This window comes from Lipophrys pholis (genome assembly GCF_963383615.2).
Source record: "Lipophrys pholis genome assembly, contig: SCAFFOLD_284, whole genome shotgun sequence".
Classification (NCBI taxonomy): domain Eukaryota; kingdom Metazoa; phylum Chordata; class Actinopteri; order Blenniiformes; family Blenniidae; genus Lipophrys; species Lipophrys pholis.
Window position 1 is genome coordinate 8,801 of NW_028291935.1, and position 22,752 is coordinate 31,552.

Genomic DNA, 22,752 nt, shown 5'->3' on the forward strand with positions numbered 1-22,752 from the left:
GGCTGGTTGATGGAGAGGCAGCTGAAGGAAGATCCGCCTGAGTAGAAAAGAGCTTATCCTTTGAATGTCTATGCTTTCCCATTTAATTATGAAAGGTGAGCTTTGCTGTATCCAATAATATAATGGAAAAAACACCATATTTTGACTCTGATGATGATAGTCTGTCAAGCTCAAGTTAGGATTCTACGGACTCTCGGCAGAAAAGGCGTTGTCAACACAAAAAGGCTCGCCAAGAAAAAAAGGAACACAAGAAAAAGGACAAGATGCGCAGGAAGGCAATGAAGAAGGGCCGTAAGAAAAAGGAAAAGAAATTCTACGATAACTATGAAGGGAAGAATAGGTATGGATTCAACAAGGAGGAACTTAAAAATAACAAGGAGGAGATGAAATCTTTGAAGGAAAAACTTAAAGATATGAGGGAGGAAATGGCCATCTAAAGGAAAAAACTTAAGGATCTTAAACAACAAGTTGATCGGCAAAAGAAAAAAGCTGAGGCAGGTTAGGCCTACGACCATCTGTAGAAAGAGGGCAAACTTGATGACTTGAATTAGTTGGAAGAGGAATTCGCAGGGTAGGGCAAACTGGATAAGTAAGACATTGCCATCCACTTTAAAGAAGGAGGCAGCAAGTAAGATGTGAAAACGGCCCTGGCCTAGATGATAGCCTTAGCTGTAATGTGAAGACATAACACCAATTATATCCTTTTAATCATCTACGGCGAGGAAAGCGAGGTGATGTCCTCCCTTCCTTTATCTTTTTAAGGCCTTATGTTATACTGGTTATGTAATTCCCTATGGATTTTAACTAGTTTGGTTTTTTCTACTTGCGCAGTACCTTCGCCCTGGGGGATTGCAGGTTTCCTCTTCTCTGCCGATTCTACAGTTAATCTCCGCTTCCATATCTCCGTTTTCGAATGAAGTCCACTACTTGTGACTTTTCTCTTGGCCGGTAACTTGCTCGTGGCAGAATCGAGCCAAGACCCCTGTCTCGTTGATGGTCAGCACTTTTGATGCGTTAACGATCAGGATCTCTTCTGTTAGGTGTGACAGTTTTGCGATAGGAAGGTGATGGTGCTGGTCTTCTGTACTAGCTGGGAGAGAAAAGCCTTTCCTTTTTCTTTATTTTCTTGACCTTGCGATCAACTTTGATAGCCCCTAAGATAGGCTTGACAGGTTTTTCATGCAACTTGGATTTAAGTGGCTGATCTTCAGGGCTTTCCGAATGCACTTGTCTATGTGAGGAATCTTGAAGAGGCAAACTTTCTACCCCGGTTTCTTAAATGGAGCTGAAATAATCTGCCTCATCTGCAGTCATTTCCTCTACTGTCGAGTACTCAATATTTTCAACAGAGAAGTTGGTGAAGATACGATTGTACGACGAGAGTATACTATTGATGAAGTTATTTTATACCGGAAGGCAAGTACAGTACAACTCGATTGCACGCAGGTAGAGAAACTCAATGAGCCTTTGCCTTTATGCCAGCAAGTCCTCTTCCTGAGCACGGAGTCTTATTTCATTTCCTAAAGTAAAAAAGCTAAGCACATAATACAACATTTTACGAGTGGTGCTTTTCGCTGATTGGTCGTGACAAGGATTCTCATAATCAGAGAGCTGGATAGGTGACATCTGCATTAGCATCATGATAGAGATAGGCTGTAGATAAGTCAGCTACTCTTAGTTAAGGTACATGGAAGCAGCCTGCTTCTTTAAATTCCAGCTGCGATAGGCTTTCTTAGAGGCTTTGAGGGCTTCAACCAGAGAGAATGGATAGGACTCCTGCTTGGAAAGTACATCAGATAGCGAGACACCCTTTGATTTAGCAGGGAATTAAACTTCCTTTAAAATTTTGAGACAATTTGAATTGACTCCCTTAGCCAGCCTAACTGTTTAATTATGCTGTTTGTGCTGTGAAAGTACTGCACAATATTGCAAGGTTGTAGTAACTCTGAATTATTTTACCGCTTGAATCTGCTCTTCTGTCAAAACACGCACTCTTGAATGGTCGTTAAAGTACCTGAAGAATGTGTCTAGATAGGATAGGCAATAATCAAACTTAAAGAAGCAGAGATAGAGAGCGCTAATGTTGTACAGAACCACAGCAATGAGACTGCGCTTTATGTTCATACCTGTGCAGGCAGCATGCTCCAAAATCCTCTCTGCTTATCTTGTCTCCACGAGCATTTCATCACCTTTCCCTTGCCGGAATAGTTCGATGGCCTTATTGACGAGTTCTTCTACATGTGCATGCGTGGCAGGAGGGTCTTTAAGGAGTTAGAGCAGTTTATGCTGTGGCAGAATTGCCTTTTCTCTGGGTTAAGATTGGTGTGGGACAGTCAGGTTAGTAGTAGCTTCAGTCATTTAAATTTGTTTAATTTAGAAACATTGTTATGCTATAATGAATTTATGGAAAACAACCTCTGCATGCTGGCATATATTTTTATGGATTTATAGACTCGAGGCTTCGTTTAAGAAGAAGAAGAAGATGGCTTTGTTGAGATTATTGGTGTACAGGGTCTGGCTAAGAACCTTTCTAAAATTATACTCCCTCCCAACCCCATCACTCACCATGAACTTGACCTTGATGAAAAGCCAGCAAAAACAATCGTTGGTCGTCGTCAATCTTGCAAACCTTTTCTCTCCCTTTCACAACAGCTGCCGGACATGCCAGACTCCAAAGATTATATTTGGCTTTATAAAAGTGTTGGAGAAAACGACAGTCTTTTGCAAGAATATTGGGAAAAAGAAGATTACCTGCTTGTCTACTGCAAATTTCGCAACCATTCTGTCTGTAAACTGATGCCCTCCAGCACCAAGTACATGGCCGGGTTTTTCTTCTCCATCAGGCACTTTCTTAACATTGAACCTCGGCTATAATTCTTCTACCATAATTTCTTGCATAGCATTGGGTAGGTCAACTATGCAGGCAGTTCTGAGACTATCTTTCGGAATTTATCGCCTACTCCTGCATTTTCTTCCAACTTTGAATCAGGGAACCTTTTCATGGCGATACGCACTGGAGATCGAGATTATGAACTGATCCTTCAGAACGACCTCAACTCAAAGGGAAACACCCAGTGGTTCTACTTCGCCGTTCAAGGCCTTGAGCAAGATAAGCCATACCGCTTTAAGATTATGAACCTAGTATCCCTTTTATCAGGTAGATCAAAAGCAGCTCTCTTTTCCACCTCGGAATGAAACCTGCTATCCTCAGTCTTAAGAACAGCAAGAAATGGATTCGTGTCGGAGATGCTAAGTATTAGTAGAGTGATATCTACAGGTAGAATACAGCTGCCAGCTACTACTACTCTCTTTCCATCGAGCTAACTCCTGAAGCAATTAATGACACTCTCTTTATCGCTCATTCGTAGCCCTACACCTTAACCAAACTGAATCAATTCCTTTAAAAGCTGGAAAGGAGGGCTAGCCTTTACCTTCATTTTTAACGTACTATAATCTGCACCACCATAGGAGGATATCCTGTCTACATGATTGAGATAGGACATTCTAGATTATCTCAGAGTAATGCCATTGTCTTTTTGGCCAGACAGCACCCTGGGTAGACTCCAGGCAGTTTTGTTTGTGAAGGAGTGCTCAAAAGTGTTCTCTCTAGAGGTAAGCGTTAGTCAGACATCCGCAAAAACTACCGGGTGTTTGTGTTCCCCATGGTAAACCCGGATGGAGTGGTATTTGGGAATTACAGGTGCAACTTAAGTGGCATGGACTTGAACCGTCGTTGGGACAGCCCCATCAAAACCCTTCATCCGTAGATCTACCACATAAAGAAGAAAATTGCAGAACTAGCAAAGCTCTACAACATAAAATTTGTGTTTGATCTTCATGGCCATTCAAAAAAGTTAGGAGCTTTCTTTTATGCCAACAAGGATCCGGCTGATAAAGTCAGGCTTCTGCCAATGATCGCCTCATCACTGTCAGAACGCATCAGTTACCGTTCTTGTACCTTTGACACTGAAGAAAGTAAGACAAGCACAGCCCGAATCCAATTATCCATGTAACTCAAAAAGACATTGGTCTATACCTTCTAAGTCTCTTTTTATGGATATTACAAACTCGGGGTTGTCAAGGAGTTCAACCCAAGAGAATACAGACAGCTTGGTCGAGAACTAGTGCGATCAATCTGTGAGTACACTCGGCTTTTGACCCAGGGACAGCTTTCTAGGACAGGAATGGAGTTGATGTACAAGTACGGGTGGGAGAATGAAATTGACTCAGGGTCTGAATCTAACCCGGACATTTTTTAACTGAATGCGCAAGAAAAATAATTTCTGGAAAAAGAAGAGAAGAATAAGGTAAGTGGTAAAACTTTTAGGGATAACGAGATAGACAGGCCAAAATCTCTAGCCAAACTGTCAACCTTCAGCAAGGGAAACCTCAAACCTGAGACTCGATCGTTCAAACGACGACCCAGCTCCATTAAGGCAATCGAAATCAGTTATGACATGATGAGATAGGTGAACAACCCAATGCCGATTAAGAACTCTTTGCAAAACTATCGCCTATCTGGAACAGGCATCAGTCTTAAATCCAAGCTCAAAATAGTCAGGGCTAGAGTCTGATTCATTATTTTCATTATATCATGGAATCACAGGACCCTCATTTTAAACGCTCTACGATTAGTCACTCCCTTCGCTAGGCCTTTACTCACAAGCTTGCAGTGGCTAATTCAATGACTGTCTGCACATTCACTTAAGGACTCATCCCTGAACCCAACCTCCAGCCAAGATAAAGCTGTTTTCTCTAACAGAATTCCAAAAGGTGTAAATAAAAAACCCTTTCCCAGTGTACTGCTACAACACACAGAAGGGGAATCTTCCACTGCGGATCATGATAACTAAAGGTAACTTCACTGGCTTTATTTATATTAGAACCAATTCAGTTCCCACAAAGGATAAGCACGAGAGCAAGTTTGAGATCAAATCAGGCTCCTGTGTATTTCACTTTTAGTCATTGAGTAAAAACAAACAGCTGGCATTCTACCTGCTTATTGAACCCAAGCCAGAAATCGATTAGGCAAAGGGGTCATGCTTTATAAGCATGGATCAAGCAGTGATAAAAAAAAAATCCTTGTCTAAAAAGCCATTAAGCTGGCGTAGTCTCAAAGTGGAAAGGACGGTCCCTACTGACAGCTAAGTACGCTAGGCAAGGGCCAGGATACGTGCCAGGCAGAGTCCTCACAAAGTAAACTATGTGGAGTAAAACATTCGGTAATCAATCACCAGCAGGAGTAAAGTCTACTCAGACAGCCAGCGTTCAATCTAGAACTACCGTCGCAGGATAAAAAGCTAATTTGAACGAGAAAGAAGTAGGGTAATGGGTAGCCTTACTAGGAACTTCCCTGATGTGTTGAGCCAAGCAAAGAAATATTAGGAGCGAGTCAATGAGATGAGAAGGAGCGCTTGTCTGACATTACTTGCTGCTGCACGAGTGAACACCCTTCTTGGACTGGTTGAACAAGGCACCAGCCGTATCATCAGAATAACTGCCAATAAGGCCGCCATCATCAGATTGGTGTACAAGTTCATCATCCGCTTAGAAAGCCAACGCGTTCTAGTTTAAACCTAAAGGGCCGCAAGAGGGTTCAACTTTTCCATTCCGCCTCGATTTTCTATCATAAGTGTCAGCAGCCTTTGCGGGAGCAGGCCATGAAGGTGTTGAAGGAAGGGCTTAAGAGAAAGGTTTTTCAATGGAAGATGCAAAGCGCAGTGAAGAAGGCTTGCTAGGGTCTGAAAAGGCTGAGGACATTCCAGATGAGGTTTAAAATCAACTATCATTACAGGAGGATGATCTACTAGATGATGTATTAACGTGCACTTAAAGAGGACAAATTCTTTGGAGTTGGGTTGGCACAGCTTTCAACCTCGTTGAAACAAGAGATCATGGAAAAGGCCAAACTGCTAACTTTCCAGTAGTTCTCTGTGCACCTTGCTAAATAGGCCAAGGAGATGAAGTCTAAAATCTCCATCATAAAGAACAGGGGGCTATTCGTGGCGATTCTAAAGGAGAAGTCTAAACGGGAGCTAGCAAGGAGACAGAAGCAACGTTGACAAATGATTATTTGATCATGCTATTGAATACAAAGGACATAACAACCATCGATCTATAAAACCCCTAGACTTAGCTTGGCGACAAACTATAGGCCCTTGCCAGTCTGACCCATCCGCAGAGCATGGCAATTGCTGCTATCGTCTTCGCCAACATGGATCTACAAGAAGTTATCAACCATGCTCTTTTTAAGGCTAATCGGCACAATCAGGCGAGCAGAGTCAACTCGATGGACGTTAAGGACACTGCAAGGCTGACCATCCTATCTAAGAAGCAGGAGTTTTAAAGTAGGCCAGTAGGCCTCGCTGATGAGGTTTAACCTGAGGACTATTACAAGTACCTTGACTACTGTGAATGCTGCGATCAACTACTTGGAGAGGAACTGAGCATGTGTACCTCCTTATAAAATCTAAGCTTTTTAGGCAATGGAAATATTAGTTTTTTCTATTTCCAGCTGGCTGTCTTGCTGCTTCTTTTCCCTACCTACCTTGTGCTGGCTATTTATTCCATCATCACCAACTACCAAACCGCCCCCTCTTTTATCGAAACCTGCCAGGATAACTCCTTCTGCACTGTCAAGTATCAACTAAGCAGGTTCCAGATCCCCACACGCGAGGCGAATGTAAGTGGATGGCTTGGCATGGGACTGACTTTAATCTTCATAGTTTTGTTCCAAGTGAGCAACATCATCATAAGCAAGATGAGTTCATAAGTGGATAAGAAAGAAACAACTCCTGGAGACTATGCCGTAAAGATTGAAGGACTGTCTGCTGGTGGTTATTCCAGGGAAAAGTTGAAGCAGGTCATAAAGTAGGCCTGGGACGCGGAAGTTCCTGATGAGTAACTATACTTAGAGGGGATTGTTCCTGTATTCGACATGCAAGCATACCATTAACTACGTGGTGAACTCCTTGACATGGCCAAAACCTATTAATAGATTGAAGATGCATTCTAGGTGAAAACATTTTTGGAGTAGAAAAAGGGTAGGTTCCAAGAACTAATCAAACAGCTTATTGATTTCCAAAAGCGGGTATCCAACCGTGATGTGGACTCGCTTACGACCAACGTAGCCTTCATCATCTTCAATCACAAGTCGCACAAAATCGCTTTCTCAAGAAAATTCGCCACTCCGTTCAGATCGCTCTTTAGAGAGTTGACTGCTAAACTGTGCAATTGTTGCTGCTAGTACTACTCAGACCATCATCTCCGTCTTGATAATAAAAGGCTGGTGATTCATGATGCAGGATAATCTGAAGACACCATATACTAAAATTGCAGGTATTAGTGGAGTCTGTGCAGGTACATTGGTATTTGGATACTATCCTTATTGCTGATCAGTCTGAGCCTGGCGATCAATCTGGGCTTGGAATATTTGATGAGCTACATTGAGGGGTTGCAAGGTCCCGACAACGATATCTGGGGATTGATTCTGGTGCTGGTTTCGTATGGGGTTCAAATAGTCACCATCGCCATCAACGGAATCATCACCATCACCATTCCAATTTTTGCATCTCTCTAAAAACACTACTCCTATTCCACCCAGACCATCTCGGTAACGAACAAAACTTTGGTCAGTTTAGTCATTAACACCACTTATATTCCCCTTTTAGCCTTCATGGTCATCCGTGGGCAAAACCCCTATGGAGCCAAGGGGTTGATCCAGACCACCTTCGATTACGGACTCACTAACGCCTTCCTTTCTAACGCCACTCTGTTCTTATGTCCTGGGTGGATCTTCATCCGCCTCTTGTGGAGTTGTAGATGCTGGATGGAAAGTCAGGTGAAAAAGCTAGACCAAAAAAAGTTGAACAAAGAGCTTTAAGGACCATAACTAGAGCCTCAGTACACCTACCAGTACATTCTAAACTACCTTATTTTTGCTGCGTTTTATCTCCCTCTGCAGCCTACAGTACTGCCTCTAGCTATTCTTGGAATAACCTTAAGGTACTTCATTCTTCGGTATCTGCTGGTGGCCAGGTACAAAAGACCCGCCATGACGCATCGGTCACTGAGTTGGGCAATGGGCAAAAACCTATGGATTGTTTGTCTGCATTATGGGGCTGGACTAATTCTTTTCACCAGCTATGATTAGAACGCTACGGTCTATGATTTCATCCCTGGGATAGTAACGGTTGGTGTGGTGCTGATATTCATCTTGTTTTATCGTTCGGAGTGGGTGCTTTAATGTCTGGATTAGTAAAATGGCAAGAAGGTTATGTCAGAGAATGAGGACAAGGCTTATGAATAGGCATAGTTCTTATCAAGCTTACCATTTGAGATAACCAATCCAATGTCTCGTGTGCTAGAGGAGCGAGTGGACCGACCGTTTGTATGTCTGGATTAGTAGGGCAAGACAGAGGCAATCTATAACTTCTATTTCAATGAGCCTGGGTGACCTGATTTATATTAGATTATATTGGATGATGAATATACCATACAAAACAGATTTTGCAAAGCCTGTTTCTATCAACACCTTGTACATCACCATGTTCTTCAAGTATAAAGCCTGGTTGGACAGTATCCTTGCCACTGACTAACTCTAGCTTAAGAGCCGTTTAATAGAAGCCTCTCGCATGCTCGCTTAGCTCAACCCAACTTTTAAGGAGGATTGTCAGAGGCAGATGTACACTCTCATCATACAATTCATTGTCAAAGGAACTATCAACCTCAAGGCCTAGTCTGCAATCCCGAAACATGACAGAATACATCATGAGATACTTACCTCCCCTGAGGTTGATAAAAAGCAGGTGGAAGTTGAGGATGTGCACACACTTGGTGGAAGTAGTGTCGATCGTAAGTTTTCGGGGCTTGAAACTTGGAAGGGCAGGGTCGTTATAAAAAAGGACATGGCAGTAGACACGGAGTCTCTGGAGAGTGAAGAAGCGTCATAAATTGAGATGATGATTAACAGTGATATTGAGCTGATGCACAGCTACATGAACCGGCAGCAATCATACTAGTTGATAAAAGAGATCAACGACAATTATTCTAGTTACCTAAAGTCTCTATCCCGAACAATCAAAGAGTACAGGCATGACAGTTAGTGCTATTAGATTGAAACGGCAAATTAGTTGATTGAAAATTACAAAGCCCTGTTTGAAAGGAACGCCTAACTGCTTAAAAAGAGAGCTAACACATTCCTCACTACCAACAAGAAACTTACCTAGCAGATCACAGATTCCTATGAAGTTAAAAAGGCTGAATTGGATCAAATCTAAAAGAGTATTCGCAAAGACCTGACTAGGCGTCAGAAACAAAATCTAGAGCAAACCTCGCAAAAGAGCAAGTTGGAATCAAATAGGCTGATCGACATGGAATACCGCATTCGAAAAAAATAGGAAAACATCCAAACCCTCGAAGAAAGCATCAACACCCTTCACAAGGAGAAGGAGGAGGCTTTTCGTTAGAAAGCTGTTGAAATTGCCAAAAGGGATGCACGGATCAGACTGCTTACTTAATAGGCAGATAGACTGACAGACAGCCTGAACCGAGTGATCCCTTACATCAACCAGGCTTAAAATCAACTGACACAGTCCACTCTGTGCCAGATCAGATAGATGAGGCAATCCACTCGTCTACGAAACCTACTCTAATAAATCAAAGGATCCTTCACAAAAATGTCCCACAACAATATCATGACTGCCTTCGAAAACTAGCTTTCTAGCAACACTCTTCTTTCTGATAATCTGAAATCTGCCCTACTTGGTATCGTCTACAAAGTGTATTCCAAGCACTTCAAAGCAAATCGAGCAGAAAATAGTTCAAGGCACAGTAGGAACCATGTCCGTGTGCGGTACAAGCATCGCTTCAAGGAAAAAAAAGACGACTCTGAGCAGGTTCGAGAATTGGACACCAGTGATCTCGACAATCTACTAATCACTGATAAGGTACTGCTGGCTGCAGAGCGAATCACTTAAGACTATGAGTACCACCATGAACTTGAGACTGAGCTAAAAAAATTGAATGACAACTTCATATCATTCCGTAACTAATCCGAAATTTAATCCCGGATCAAAAAGAAAAGCAGCATCTTCAAAAATATCAATCGACAGGATTATCTCTACACCAGGGAATTACTCTAGTTCAATCGCCCTATCCCAGGAAATAATTGCGAAGGGATGAAGAATAAATTGAAAAAAGGGTAAAATTCTGAGGATTCCCATTAAGACTATTAACAAAGGTTGCTTCAGCAAAGTCAATTGGTGAGTGCTAGGAGAGGACAGAGTTCAAAGGGTAAGATTCTGAAGAACGAGTCAATAATAGTATTCAAAAAGCACAACAATTCTTTTTCATAAGCAAATTCATCAAAAAAATTAGATCTAACAAAAAGTATTTCCAGGAAATCACAGCATTAAAAAAGCCAAGGTGTATCATCCGACATTTATGCTGTTCCTGTTTCACCTCCTATTGAGTTAAACATTCCTTCATACTCCAGTGGCAACATCCCTCCTGAATCCCCTGTCATCCCTATTGGCCTAAACTCTCGTCATCTTCCATAGACATTAAACATTAGCTCTGTAAACCCTAGATCAAGTAGTGGAGTCCGTAACAGCATCCGGACTAGCAAAGGTAGTAAAAAGTTGAAAAAATAGCGCAGACCGACCTTCAAACTACCAGATGATGATGATATTAAGGATATCTAGGATCAAGTGGTGGCTTTTCGCCGAGAGAACAAAGAAGAGAACACTGCCGGTTTTATGGCTTCTAGCATGGGCTTGGGTGGTGGAGGAGTGCTTCATCGTATAGACTAGAATGAGAAGTTTTCATAGATTGAGGAGCTGGACTAGCCTAATGAGAGTCCTCGCTATTGCAACTCCCACTTTTAAAAGACGAGCTCAAGTGTAAGTATATAAAAAAAACCAGAGTTAGAATCACAGAGTGTCCAGACAGACTTCAAGATGGAATAAATGGGGTAGATTCTTTCTCTTCTCAGCCAGACCTCCCACACTGAAATAAGAGAGAAACTCAAGCAGATTGGTAATTGGACCACTGCCAGTGTAGAGGATACAGTTGTCTACAGCAGAAATTAGATACATGGCAATCTAGCACTAACTACTTACAAGCCTAGACCATAAAACTTTTAGGTCATAGGAAAAGGCCAGATGGGAGAAACTGCTCCCGACTTCGGTAAGAATATCAAGCGAATAGGTGGGCTTTAGCTTTTAAAAAGGACTATGCATGACAGATTCCACTCACAGCAGTTCAAGGAAAAGCCACCTGATAAGAGTTTTATACAGCCCATTCTACTCGACAAATGGGTAAAGGATGTGCAGAAGCAAATCAGCAAGTGCCCCAATTCAGAGCTCAAGGAAATTATTTAGAGAGAAGGAGTAAGTAACGATAAAGCACTTCGCGAGTGGGCAGCTTTAGTGAAGCGGTAGCATGGCAGATGCAAGACAGTTGAAGGCAAGCCTATCTGCAAGCACCTCCTGCACCTCTACTAGAAAAGTAGAGAACTAGGTGTAGGGAAAAGGGAATGCCTACCTCTTAAAAAACAAGTTTTTAATCGTATTAAATGAGAACTCAATCTAATTTCACTTTATTCTGTACTGCTTCAAATAAGATCACTAGCCCACCACACACATGGGAGAGTGCCACCACTGTAGTGAACCACTCCTTATGATCTTGCACAGGAACTCGCAGCGAAGAAGGCACACCCCACTCCCCCACTAAAAGCCAGAAGCAGTACAGGTATATCACTATCAGATTGCCTACCACCCATATAGAACGAGTCCACGGCTACTTATGTCGCTCTCCCAAAAGTATTGCCACTGCCACTGCTACATACAAGAAATTGGAGAACACGAAGAGTGTGTAGGATTAGATGGTGTCTTAAGGGAGTTCTTGTTAATTTTTGAGTGTCTGAAAATTAGCCTAGTTGCCTTTATAGAAGGATTGATGGTTCAATAGCACGAGGACTCCAATCTGTGCTAAAACAACTAAAAGAGACCCCACTAGAAATGAGATAACGTTGTGGCAATCGAAAAGTGACACCTCAGGTTTGCGTCTGGCCAGCTGTTGCCGAGACTCACTCATGAGTATGGTGAAAAAGATGGGTCCCATGAGGATGAGGTCTTCAAAAGGTTTTGTCCGTCATTGAGGACACATCCATTGGCATAGGCGAATATCATTGTAGTTATCTCAAGAGTAGTGTAGATCACCATTAGCTTGAACGTTTGATAGTTGTTCTAAAGGGCAGATCTGCACTACCTGAGTAAATCTAAGATAGCCTACAGATTGGCTCCACAGGAGAATTACAACTGGCTAAGTGAGCTTTTTTAAGACTAGAGCATTAGCATACCGATATCTGCTTGCCGCAGAGCATAGGCATCACTGTCCTGTCCAGAGATGAATGCAACAAGCTAACCCTTTTCCTGTAGACTGTTTATCGCCATCCCCTTTTCAACTTCACCTAGTTCACTAAAAAAGCAGCACTTCTAAAGCAACTCAAAGGCCTTTTTCTGCTACAACAGTTCAAAAAGACTATTGTTAACTCCAATGTAGTTATAGTTCAGCATGCACTCATTATAACGCTACAACAGATATTATGCAGACTACCCAGTAATCTACATCACTTTTGATCTGACTAGAGCCACCTGATGATATTCAATATTGTGAAGCTACTGTTATTCAATTCGGATGCTGAGGCCGTCCTAATTCAGGGCACAAAGGGCTATTGGCTATTCCCGGTCTACCAAGCCTGTCTTGCTCACAACAGAGGCAGTAGAAGGGGTATCCTAGCTTGAAAGAACTACCAATCGAAGGTTACTATGTTGTAGCTGGTTGATCAGAGCAATAGCTTCAGGCTTAACCTGCTCCTAGAACAACACTATTCCAACAAGCTAAAAGTAATTGTTCACATCCCAAAGGTAGTATTCCAATTGGTAGCCTTTGCGCTCATAGGTTTAAATCTTGTACTGCAAAAGCTATGAAATGGACAGTTTGAATTATCCTCGCAAGTCGTTCAATGTCCCTCTCATTATCGTTCTAATCTACCCTTCAAACTATGATTGTACAGTGAGCCGATTGTCTGTCTTCTATAGTATTTGGCGGTCACAATTCTGTAAAGGAGTGCTTTTGAAAAGCAATAAATCCCTCACTCTTCCCGATGGCTCAGGTCGCAGAATAATTGAATGGCATACTCCTACACAGAACTGCAATTAGGGAGTAGGCGGAACCTGGTCAATATCAAGTGCGTCTCCATCTCTGAAAGGCACGAATCCAAACAGGGAAACATCCTCCTCATCCACAAGAATGCCCTTTTCCAGCATAATCACATCAAGACTACCACCCAACTTGATCTTCGGAGGTGAGAGGCAGACTATACCCTTTTTAAGCAATTGTTCTAAAGAGACACCAATCCCCACAGTGATGGCTAGTGGGATCGATGGTTGGACTATGAATGAAAGCAGATCCAGAAAGACCATCAAAAAATCGAACGTTGGTAGGACTGCGATGAGTGGTGGTGCTACAATCAGAAATGCGATGATGAAACTCAGGCAAAGTAGACCTACTATTTTGAAGGGTTATGCGTAGAATTTGAAGGAATAGCTGGCTGGAAATAAAGTGGCCCTGAGCATCTGACCTTTGCGGGTGGAAAATCCTACTGCTGAAACTAGCATTGTGCAGTTCTGGTGCTCAATAATCCGGGAGCCTTTGAATATCGTATAGGACTCATAATTGCGAGATATTGAATATGGTAGTTTTAAGGCATGGTTGCTGCCTGAAATTTGTCGTTCATCAATGATGGCCTGCCCTTTAAGAAGGATGCAATCACAGGGCACATCCCCTTCTTAATCAATCCAGAACACATCACCTGGCACCAATTGCCTTGAAGCAATTTTGATTTTCTATTTCTGTCTCACCACCAACACCATGCTGTCTGGAGCAAAAGCCTTCTACTCCAATTTTACAAAGTTCTGTTCGATCAGATAGATATCGTAGAGTGTTGAAAGGACCAGAGCAATCAAAATTATCAATCCGTAACTGAAGTAACCTTCGATAAGCCACACCCCTATGCAAAAGAACTACAGGAAGTAAAATGGGTTCAGAATTTAATCCAGGAAGAGTGCCTGTTTTGATTTTCGTTACATCTTCAACTCGTTCTTCCCATAAATCTTCCTCCTCTCTTGGACCTCCCTGTAAAATAGCCCTGTTTTGCTGCTTCCCCTTTACAGATCGAATGTTGGGTCATACGCTATCGGTCGCACGATATTTTGCTCTTCCAGTATATAGCATATGTAACGATTGAAGAAGACGCTGACAAAAGTGTCACCTCTCCAGAGAAAGTGGCGCTCATGGATGGTCCAAGAACCATCCCAGTTTAGTACTTTGAAGTGAGTGGCCTCTTCCATCGGGCAGTATCGATAGCATAACTTTCTGCGAATAGCGATCGACCAACGGACTACGAGCCAAAGTAGTCCGAAGGTAAGAAATGTGAGGAGAATGAAGAGTATATTTTTGAAGAGAGACTAGTAGAGACAATACACAGCCTTGACTTTACAATCCCCTTCAACAATGTGGTTGACTACCCTGAGCTTGGCTGCATGTTTTGAATGGATGTTTGGATGAGGGTCTAAAGGTTGTTCTTCTATTTTCATTTAGTATAGTTAAAAATGGTTAATGCCTATAAATAATAATGTGCTTAGAAGATATGTTCTAGGACAAGCTTGAACACCATTACTTCTGTGAGAAGATATAGGAATAGCTTGATAACGACAGGTCTACCAATGAATGCTCTTCAGACAGGACAAATTAGTTAAGGGATAGTCTTTAAATCATCTGCTCGTACGAAAAACGGGATAATTTTTATAGCCATTAAGAAAAGGATGAATAAATGCTGGATAAAGACATGAGCTTTTAAGAGTCCCGTGAAAATCATTACACTGTCTAAAATAACAAGTAAAATAATGTTGATGTCCAATCTCAAGTGTCAAAAGACAATGCCATGAGCTAACATGAATCTATACCTTCTGATGAACCAGCACAAAAGGAAAAAATGGCCCCTAAGACTATTGAACCCTCCTTGCCACTGCGTAAACGCCCAGTCACTCGAAGTAATATCTAAAAACATTTTCTAGTGACTATTAAGAGGTACATGAAGAAAAGTAAGTTGGGAAGAGAAATTCCTAAAGCAATGAGACACTCAATCAAGTATGCTAACATAAGGATGATCGGAAACTTGCTCAGTCCAAGTTTTGCTCTGTATAGTATACGGGGGCTTCAATGGGCCATGCATTCAAGGTCTGAATCTCTGGAAGATATGCAGGATTTTATGATATTCCAACTAAGGATTCAAAATGGGAGGCTTGGTACCACCAATCATTTTACGATATCATGAAGCTTCTATTAAATCATCAACATTAATTCATTAATGAGTCATAAGGGGTTGTCAGGAAATCCATATGACTGTCAGGCAGCTTGATTGAAGGTCGTTATAGTATCAGGTGTAGTTTACAGATGTTTTAATTCTTATACTAAACCTTACATTCGTTAACAAGCAAATAAGTACCTTACTGAATGGTTGGTTAATTGGGGAAAAGTGCCTGGTAGATGGCAATGTCCTTCAAACAGTGGAGGTGGTAGCTGCATATGTAGATGGCTATTGCATTATTATTGAGTAATGTTTATAAACATTTGCTTTTAATTGCCAGTAAAAAATACATCTGATGCTCCAGAAACACATGCTTGTTATCATCAAAAGGTATGAAGGATCATCATCTGGGCAGAGAGATGCCTCAATATCAATAAAGTCTGCCAACATGTGCAATATCGGTAGATTATTAACCAAGAGAAAATTCAGAAGACACGCCATACACGCACTTCAGTAGGCTCTCTATAGTGGTAAAATTAAGGGATTAAGCTTTCTGCAATTCCAGATGCGTATCCTTAACAGACTGTTCGGATAAAAGGGAATAATCTTATAGTAGTTTAAAACAGATAAATTAAAATAAAATTGAATTAGGTGGATGACTTTGTCGACAGTGATTGTTCAGCACAAAATTTATCAACGTAGGTTTGTCCATTTGGGTAGGTTGCCTTACACAGCAAAAATAATTCAAAAAAAAAAAAAACCTGTTGCACAAATGTGAAAAAGCACATGATTGTACTGACAAAAAATATATCTGTTGTTAATAGTCTCGTGATTAAGTTCCAGGCGAGATAAGTGGCTCAATATCAAGCATGACTGTCCATACCATTTCAACCCTTATAAAAAAGTATCCGAAGTTTGGTAGGCGATTGATTTGCGCCTTGCGAAAATCCCTTAGATATCAAGCAGAGCCAAGTAGATATCTACTCAAGTACTTTGTGGTACAGCTGCGCATCCAAAACCAAGTGCTAGACAAAAGTCTATCAATATGATTTTAATTTAATATTAAAATGAAAAATCAAGATCAAATGAAGCATTTAGTGATAATTATAATAAAATGTAAGTGTATGAGCTATTCGCCCCCCAAGAAGATCGTTCTCTTTTCGACGAAGAACTTATTCATTAGGATAAGTCTGCTTAAATGGAAACAAGGTCCACAGGTTCTTCTGATGATAATAATGTTGATGTCCAATCTCAAGTGTCAAAAGACAATGCCATGAGCTAACATGAATCTATACCTTCTGATGAACCAGCACAAAAGGAAAAAATGGCCCCTAAGACTATTGAACCCTCCTTGCCACTGCGTAAACGCCCAGTCACTCGAAGTAATATCTAAAAACATTTTCTAGTGACTATTAAGAGGTACATGAAGAAAAGTAAGTTGGGAAGAGAAATTCCTAAAGCAATGAGACACTCAATCAAGTATGCTAACATAAGGATGATCGGAAACTTGCTCAGTCCAAGTTTTGCTCTGTATAGTATACGGGGGCTTCAATGGGCCATGCATTCAAGGTCTGAATCTCTGGAAGATATGCAGGATTTTATGATATTCCAACTAAGGATTCAAAATGGGAGGCTTGGTACCACCAATCATTTTACGATATCATGAAGCTTCTATTAAATCATCAACATTAATTCATTAATGAGTCATAAGGGGTTGTCAGGAAATCCATATGACTGTCAGGCAGCTTGATTGAAGGTCGTTATAGTATCAGGTGTAGTTTACAGATGTTTTAATTCTTATACTAAACCTTACATTCGTTAACAAGCAAATAAGTACCTTACTGAATGGTTGGTTAATTGGGGAAAAGTGCCTGGTAGATGGCAATGTCCTTCAAACAGTGGAGGTGGTAGCTGCATATGTAGATGGCTATTGCATTATTATTGAGTAATGTTTATAAACATTTGCTTTTAATTGCCAGTAAAAAATACATCTGATGCTCCAGAAACACATGCTTGTTATCATCAAAAGGTATGAAGGATCATCATCTGGGCAGAGAGATGCCTCAATATCAATAAAGTCTGCCAACATGTGCAATATCGGTAGATTATTAACCAAGAGAAAATTCAGAAGACACGCCATACACGCACTTCAGTAGGCTCTCTATAGTGGTAAAATTAAGGGATTAAGCTTTCTGCAATTCCAGATGCGTATCCTTAACAGACTGTTCGGATAAAAGGGAATAATCTTATAGTAGTTTAAAACAGATAAATTAAAATAAAATTGAATTAGGTGGATGACTTTGTCGACAGTGATTGTTCAGCACAAAATTTATCAACGTAGGTTTGTCCATTTGGGTAGGTTGCCTTACACAGCAAAAATAATCAAAAAAAAAAAAAACCTGTTGCACAAATGTGAAAAAGCACATGATTGTACTGACAAAAAAATATATCTGTTGTTAATAGTCTCGTGATTAAGTTCCAGGCGAGATAAGTGGCTCAATATCAAGCATGACTGTCCATACCATTTCAACCCTTATAAAAAAGTATCCGAAGTTTGGTAGGCGATTGATTTGCGCCTTGCGAAAATCCCTTAGATATCAAGCAGAGCCAAGTAGATATCTACTCAAGTACTTTGTGGTACAGCTGCGCATCCAAAACCAAGTGCTAGACAAAAGTCTATCAATATGATTTTAATTTAATATTAAAATGAAAAATCAAGATCAAATGAAGCATTTAGTGATAATTATAATAAAATGTAAGTGTATGAGCTATTCGCCCCCCAAGAAGATCGTTCTCTTTTCGACGAAGAACTTATTCATTAGGATAAGTCTGCTTAAATGGAAACAAGGTCCACAGGTTCTTCTGATGATAATAATGTTGATGTCCAATCTCAAATGTCAAAAGACAATGCCATGAGCTAACATGAATCTATACCTTCTGATGAACCAGCACAAAAGGAAAAAATGGCCCCTAAGACTATTGAACCCTCCTTGCCACTGCGTAAACGCCCAGTCACTCGAAGTAATATCTAAAAACATTTTCTAGTGACTATTAAGAGGTACATGAAGAAAAGTAAGTTGGGAAGAGAAATTCCTAAAGCAATGAGACACTCAATCAAGTATGCTAACATAAGGATGATCGGAAACTTGCTCAGTCCAAGTTTTGCTCTGTATAGTATACGGGGGCTTCAATGGGCCATGCATTCAAGGTCTGAATCTCTGGAAGATATGCAGGATTTTATGATATTCCAACTAAGGATTCAAAATGGGAGGCTTGGTACCACCAATCATTTTACGATATCATGAAGCTTCTATTAAATCATCAACATTAATTCATTAATGAGTCATAAGGGGTTGTCAGGAAATCCATATGACTGTCAGGCAGCTTGATTGAAGGTCGTTATAGTATCAGGTGTAGTTTACACTTACATTCGTTAACAAGCAAATAAGTACCTTACTATCTTGTTCGACTTCACCTTGGAACTACAGAGTGTATCACAAAATCTGTAGTTCTCTGTTATTTCGAGATGAATGGTTGGTTAATTGGGGAAAAAGTGCCTAGTAGATGGCAATGTCCTTCAAAACAGTGGTGGAGGTGGTAGCATGTGTAGATGGCTATTGCATTATTATTGAGTAATGTTTATAAACATTTGCTTTAATTGCCAGTCAAAAATACATCTGATGTACCTGTCTCATTTTTAAAACAGCAGAAATTTATTAGTAAGCTATTTTTGGATTCGCTACGAAGGTTGACAGATTTTTTGCTATTGCTCTAGCCAGACTGTTGGTCAAGATTAATTCCTTGAAATCCTTCTTGTATACAAACTTCGTCTTGCTGCCTACCTCCTTCATCTCCTGCTCATATATTCGAGCCACCTTGTCAGCATTGGCTATCACATCCTTAAGGTCATTTGAAGGTCCATGCTTTCTAGAAGTGATGCTGCGCATGCGATTATGGTTCCAGTTTTAAGAAGTGCTTGTTCTGAGATGAACGATCCGAGGTCGGTTGATCTCAATGACGATGAGTTTTTCGTATTTTGTCTTATTCATTGATCACCTGCCAGGAAGGGAAGTTGTATATTAAAGAACGCTTTAGATTAAATAAGTGCTCTATCAAAACTTTTCGTTTAATACAAAGACTACTTACCACAAGTTGATGTAGCACAGAATCTCCTTGAATAAGACCATCCTCGATATCACTAAAAAAATTATCAGTGAGTTCGATCTTGTGCTTCCGAGCCTCGTAAATGTAGTGGTTTTTGTAATGCTGGAGCAGTTCCTTCTTCCTCTAAATGGGTAAGAGTTGGATTTCACTGCGAATATTGACCAGGATCCTATTCCGGTAATACAGGTCTGTTGGCCTTTTCAGGTCACCGATACTCTTTCTCATAAATGAAAAAATATTCTTTTCAGCATCGGGGACCAGTTTATTGTATTTAAACTACTCGATGTGGTAGGTATGCAATAAGTGGATCTGAAGATCGCACTTGCCTTCTGTTCAAGCCAGATACTGGTCTGCTCATCCAGACTTACAAAGTCCACAATTATGAGGTGTCAGCGATACAGATCAGTCGCGATCTCAATACCTTTTTTTACAGGAGGCTCCGACCGCTGCGTGTTCTATTGGGATATTGAGACGAGCAAGATGATAAGCAAGTCTAAGTAGCATGAAGGGAGAGTCAACAGTTTGTCTCTGCATCACAAGACTATTTTTAGTGCGAGTTACGATTGCTCTATTAGAGCATGGGATTTTAGGAACCCGAAGTTTACTTTGGCCGAAACCATAAAAGCCGGAAAGGATAGTGTCTCGCAGATAGGAATTTCTGAATGCAATGGTCTGGTACTATCTGCTTGCTCAGTAGACCACAACTTTAGGCAATATGATCTAAGGAAAGGAGGAGCGTCAATTGATTAGATGGAAGCTCCTGTGCTTCGTTTTGAAGATTTACTGTAAAGAAAATAAGTACTGTTATCAATGTCCCAACAGCAAAATATTACTGCTTGATCGACTTTCAGGAGATGTCAAACGCATTTTTGAAGGCCACGAATGTGAAGAATTCACGATTGACATAAAAAGACAAAAAGATGGATCAGGATTTGTAGTGGGATCTGAAAGCGGTGAAGTCTGCTGGTTTGACCTGATGAGAAATTAACCACTAAAAAAACTGAATCTGGAATCAGGAGTGGTTGAGTGCTCTAGCTAGCATGGACAGAAAGTTCATAGCTGGATGTCACAGTGGCAGCTTATTTTAATTATCATGATGTTCAGAAAAAAACATTATTTATTGCATTATTTTTACAACATGCAGAACATGAATGACAAGTCCAGCATAGATCTGTTGAAACATTTCGGGAAGATTGTGCTCAAATCGCCTGAGTATCAGTGCCGATTCCCACCCACTATCTACAAGGACTCTCTCTAACTTCACTCTGAAAAGGCCAGACAAGAGCGGCTGGATCAGGATAGACAGAGAGCTCTCGAAAAGGCCTTTAATGACAATCAGTAACGGGTGCTTTCAAGGTTTGAAATGTAAAGGAGGAACAGAATGAAGGAGGTAGGTAAATACAATCTTGAGCAGATCAGAAGATCTGATTCATTAAGGCAGACACATCGTGTACAGGAATTGATAAATGACAAACACCGGATAAAATAAGCTATGACAAAACAACGACGGGAAGAATAATTGTATTTGCGGTACAAGCAAAGCATCCAAGAGGACGTGAATCGATTTCGACTAGAGAAGACCCGGAGCAGGATGACAGCCAGCCAGGTGCTTCCATCAAGCAAAAGATAGTTCTATTCCTGATCCCCGATTCTCCTCCATCCATCAACTATATAAACCACCACTAATTATAAAAGAAAAAGCATTTGTTAGTGATGATATAGATGAACAATAGAATATAATGCTTTTAAATTTTATTAGTAGTTCATTAAGTGAATGATCACTTACAATTCAAATGTAAATCACCATCAAAATTAGGGGGACTGCTAAAACTGCCAATATCATTATCGTGCATACTTTTGAAGGGTCTTTTGAATCCAGCAATTCTGCTAGCTTACCTTGCACCAAACCATTTCTTCTATGCAGAGTCGATGTTGGCATCAAGTTATTAGAGGCGTATGTTTTGGTGCTGTATTTCATGCCGGATGCCAAGTGTAGTTCCTTTTAATCTTTAAGCGAGTAGAATGAGATGCTCCAGATCCTGATCTTGATCCTTTTTCTGATTAAGGCAATACTTTTTATATGACGATTGCCTATTCCATCTATAACAAACGTCTAAAAATAGTGTTATTATTTTATTATACGCTCTTTGAAGTTTGAATCATCTTATGCAGATGCTAACAAGTAGGTATATTTTAAAAAGTAGCTATTGAAGTGGTTTACAATAATGGCATCAAATATAGTTTACGGTTTTGATGAAAGCCTAGAAGGATATTACTTATCCCCTAAAATAGGCATCCCTCCCTATTCTCCTTTTAGTCGCAGATCTTCAGTCCCTTCTTCCAGGCCAAAAAAGAAAAAAAAAGTTAAATTCTGCTCGAAAAGAAGGGTTTATTATCCGAAGAGTCTTCTTATAACTTCCGATTGATGCCATTAATACCGAACTCCCTTATCTAAAGCAATCCGGAGCAGGGATAAACAAACAACACCATAGGATCAATCAATCAAGCAAGGTAATTAGCAATTATAAGGTTTCCATGCCAAAGATAAAATGATAATCTTTTATAACGCATCATTGTTTAAGCTTTTTGATATCTATTTCTAACAATTATTCATCTCGAATGATTAAGAACTGCTCATCTTCTAATCTAGAGAATGCTAGTACGTTTGCTGGATCCTACTGCCAGTCTCTGGATTATTTTTTTCTTGTGTATGGAGTATATTAGAAAAGTGCTGTTCTTATCAATGCAGAACAAGTATTTAGCAGAGGGTACAATTAACATAGCAATCAAGTTATGCTGCGTACTTGATACAACTTAAAACTATGAATTAATGATAAAACTAACTGCCTTTTGTTATCTCAATGCCAGAGTGACTCTCAAACCTCCTCCTTCATACTTAGATATCAACAAGTCGTAAATGTAAAACTATTACACTTCTTTTGAAAGCTATAGTTTCAACTTCTACTAAAACTAGTCATATAAAAACAGAAGACCGTCAGCAGTTCCAGCAGCTAGTGTGTCATGATAATAATTGATTATTATCACATTGGAGCATATCAATGCTTTTTCTTTCAAAGTGAACTTGTCTGATATGTGATAGGAGCAGTATTTACCTTACTCAGAACACAGTGATAATATCTCATGCTAAACTTTCAGCTTGAAGAAAGGGGCCAGTTGATCAAATATCATACTGTCCAGGATAATTATTTCGTGCT

General features: G+C 40.4%; 1 protein-coding gene across 1 annotated transcript in view; it reads left to right on the plus strand.

Moving 5' to 3' along the window:
• Positions 1 to 263: 263 nt before the first annotated feature.
• The window catches only part of LOC308128354 (large ribosomal subunit protein uL24-like), a gene marked incomplete at both ends in the record, with an annotated part of 37,413 nt that continues 14,924 nt past the window's right edge, over positions 264 to 22,752 (plus strand). Inside the window, one exon of the mRNA XM_080494058.1 lies at positions 264 to 340. Coding sequence (XP_080350184.1) covers positions 264 to 340 — 77 coding nt within the window. The remainder of the gene's footprint in view (positions 341 to 22,752) is intronic.